We start from the raw sequence: 3,714 nt of genomic DNA, 5'->3' as shown, positions 1-3,714 counted from the left end.
CAGGCCGAGGACATTGGACGACCCCGCTGACCGCGGGGGGACGATGGGAGAGGCCGGGGCAGGGGCTGGGCATGGCAGTGCCTGGGCTCACGCGCCCCCTCCGCCCGCAGGCTGCCGCGCTACATGGTGCTGCTCTATGCCGCCAAGTTCCTGAAGGCGCTGGGGCTGTTTGAGTCGTACGACCTACTGCAGGCGGTGCACCTCGGGCCCTTCCTCTTCGTCGTCCAGCTCGGGTGAGCACGGGCGAGGCGCGGGGTGGCGGCAGGCCCAGCCCTGGTTGGCGCAGGCCATTTGTTGCCTTAGAAGAATCGCGGGGAGGGGGAGGTGCACAGGGTGGCGGCTGCGACATTGGGAAACATGAGGCTGCAACAAGCTCTGCGATCACTTCACTTGAGTCTGGCAGGTGCTGCTTCCAGTGCAGCGATACAGTGACCAGAGTTGCGCTCACTGGCAGCTGGAGCATGGCGCTGCCACCAGGACTGTCCCAAGAGTGGTGGGTGTGGGCCCTTTCTCATGGCAGTGCCCAGAAGCCTGCAGCGCCGCCCTCCTGTCTGAGAGGCAGGTGGGCCATGCCTGGTGCGTTCTGCTCGAGACCCTCCCTTCACCCGCCTGCTGTCAGCTGAATAGCTTGGTTGGCCACTTGGCGGGAGGGCAGTGCGTCAGCCAGCTGAGCGACGTTGCTTGCAGCAGATCTAGCCTACCAGCGCCCTTGTATTTACATTTCCAGAGGCATCGCTCAGGAATGGATATGGCTGGGGGGGTCTACCTAAATAGCCAATTTTTGCAGATTGGTCATGGCATAAAGAGCAAATTCTGCAGACATTTTGTGGATGTGCTTCTGTGGCACTGTGCAGAGAGGCCCAGAGGGAGGGGAGGAGGGACAAAGAGGCAGTGCCCATCTTTGTTGCTGCTCTTCGACCTGCCATACCAGTGCCTTCCCTCCCAGGCAGGCTGCAAAACTGGTCTGCAGTGGCAGCAGGGACTCTTGGCTCCCATTGAGGAGCCAGCAGGTTCTTTTATTAAGTTGGGGTTTTTTTGTTCTCAATTTCATGGACAATCCTGGATTTCATGGTTTCCACAAAATCTGCAAAACTGTCTTTTAAGTAGACCCCTGGTTATGGCGTTTGGGAACAGCCCTGCTAGCTTTCATTTGATAGCTGGGGAAGGTGGTGCTGGGGAGTTTCAGTTCCCAGTCAGCCCCTGGCATAGGCAGAGGGGCATCCAGGCTTATCAGCAGCCTTTCAGCAATGAACGCTTTTACAAATGAGCAAAAAAATTGTCATCTCGCTGCTACCTATTAAATTTCTCTGCAGCTCTAAAGTTTTGTACTTGTTTGTGTATTCAGAGTAACCTGTTGAGTATCCCGTGACAGCTTTGGGAGGGGGTTAATGGCAAAGCAAGCATTTGAGGCAACTGAATTTCATCTCTGGCCTAAACCCTTTGACTCTCTTAATTTTTGGAGTAAGGTACAGGGGACAGAAGCAAATTGCGTAGCTTACAGTATTTTTTACTTCTGGAGAAAGGGGAGTAGAATTCCATTTTAAAACACAACTGTAATTATTCTTTAAGATGAGTATTGTATGGGGAGGGAGGGATGTGATTGTTTAGAACAGATATAAAATTAAAATTGCTATGTTTAAACTTTGTGGCTATAATAGCATTTTAGCTAATACTCTAATGGAGAAATTTCCCCCCTTTTAATAGGTCTGCGTTTTTTATGGTTTTCTTTCAAAAGCCATTTTCTACAGGAAAAACTGTAACCAAGCACCAGGTGAGTTTACATAATGCTGGTGCACTCATTTTTAGTAGATTAGATTTGTCAAACTCACTGGGCTCCCCTGGGCTCCGGGCCAAATGAGTAGTGTGGAGTTGGTCACGCGGGTTGGATCAGGGCCACAGACCAGCCCCACGTGCTGAATACAGTGTCCATCCCAGACTGGCTGGAGTGGATGCCACTTGTGGTGTGCATCCCAGACTGGCCCCACACGTGCATCACATGCAGCGCACATGCCGAAGTAGGTGCTTCATGCAGCATGTGTCCCAGGCTGCCTGGAGTGAATGGCATATGGCTGGGACCAGCCAAAGTGGATGCTGTCTGTAGGGCCAAACCAGCATACACCACATATGGCACATGGGTCAACTCCAAGGCACTTGGGCATCTCTGGGGGCCGAGCTATAGGGCCCTGTGCACTGATTCTAGCTCATGGGCTATATCTTTTGACACCCTTGCTGTATACTACGTTATACTTTATTTTCCCTGTCATTCTAAAGTACTGTCAGTGGAATACAACATTTCCTGTGGCAGTGAGCAGTGTTTGAGGCCAAGCCAACCTTATGTTAGCCACAGTATGATGGGAATGGTACAGTCAGTCATCTTTTTAGCCCTGTGTTCTATTTTTTTCCCAGGGCGCATCCACATTACAGCGGCAACATGACCTGACCAGGAAGGTCTCAACCATGCCCCACCCACACACCCCCAGCACATGCCTGTCCCATACTCAGTTAAGACATCCAGGGGCATCCCTCTCTGGCTGTTCTCAAGACCTCTGTCTGGTGTTCCCAAGAGCAGCTGTTGGAGATAACCCAGAAAGGTGTTTGGAGCACGTCCACAGGAGTGGATGGGCAGGGCTTGCTAGAGGCCAGTCTGGCCAGGACCCACTGCTGCCTTCTTGTAGGCATACCCACAGTGCAGATGAGGCCTCTGAGAGAGGTTTTCATCACTACACTACGCCTACACCTGCCTTATATTATGTATAAAGTGATTCTTAATGGTATAGTCAGTTCCTGTTAGTAACTATGAATGTGCTCAGTGGTGAGAATCTGAATGATTTTTTCATAAGTGTTTAAAATGTTAATTTGTTCTAGTCTGAAAGCCCATGGCAATATGTCAAAGAAGGTAGGAGGAGGAACAGACTTTGTATTTGAAGGGTTTTTGGTCCTTTTTATCATTCTCAGAGAATCTGAGGGTTTTAGTTAAAACTTTTAATGCTTACATTTTAGATTTTTAAGATTTTTTTTGTTATAGAATAACTGAAATTATTTGTTTAGAAAAATAAATCTTATCAAGTAATTTAGCTTGTTTTAATATTTAGATTTTTTTTTCAATCTAAATATTTTTCTTTAATAAAAATTACCTGCTTCTCCTGAGGGACTGAGGCTTCAGTCCTCCTAGAACTTGACTATATGCTTCAGTCCAAGTAGGACTCAGATTGCCATCTGAGTCCAAGTTGGTTTCAGTAAGATTAACCACTGGGATGAAATTAAGCAAATGCATAAACATGTGGAGTTTGGGCTCCTAATTTTGATTGGTTTTATCTAGCACTATATGTGCTTCCAAGAGGCATTTTATTTTGCAGTACATTTTAAAATAGCATTTTTGAACCACCAAGTAGATTTGAGCTCATTCAGTCTAATTTTAATAGCCCAAAAACTGTATCTCAGATATTTTTAAGGTATTCGGACTGCAACCAGACAGCCTACTTCTGTAACAGAAAATAATAAGAACGGACCAATATCATTTTTTCCCAAAACCTAAGCAGAATAGGGTATGCTTAAAAAGAATTTTGCTGATTTCTGTATTAATAAAATCTTTTTCTTTTATAGTGGATCAGAATTGTTAAACATGCGGTTGCTGGCTGTATCATTTCACTCTTATGGTTTTTTGGCCTCACTCTCTGTGGACCACTAAGGTAAATGCACATGTTTGAAAGAGTG

The 3,714-nt window shown here is 47.2% G+C and overlaps 1 protein-coding gene across 2 annotated transcripts in view; it reads left to right on the top strand.

Moving 5' to 3' along the window:
- Positions 1-26: 26 nt before the first annotated feature.
- Positions 27-3,714, top strand: part of SLC30A5 (solute carrier family 30 member 5) — a 35,145-nt gene continuing 31,457 nt past the window's right edge. Inside the window, exons 1-3 of one of the 2 annotated variants that reach the window (XM_025201391.1) lie at positions 27-233; positions 1,705-1,771; positions 3,604-3,689. In XM_025201391.1, the coding sequence (XP_025057176.1) occupies positions 124-233; positions 1,705-1,771; positions 3,604-3,689 (263 nt within the window). In that variant the 5' untranslated portion in view covers positions 27-123. The remainder of the gene's footprint in view (positions 234-1,704; positions 1,772-3,603; positions 3,690-3,714) is intronic. The other variant, XM_014518883.2, reaches the window with a different exon arrangement.

This window comes from Alligator sinensis, unplaced genomic scaffold, assembly GCF_000455745.1.
Source record: "Alligator sinensis unplaced genomic scaffold, ASM45574v1 scaffold159_2, whole genome shotgun sequence".
NCBI classification, from domain to species: domain Eukaryota; kingdom Metazoa; phylum Chordata; order Crocodylia; family Alligatoridae; genus Alligator; species Alligator sinensis.
Note: the sequence above shows the minus strand (reverse complement) of the source record. Positions and strands in the feature narration are given on the sequence as shown.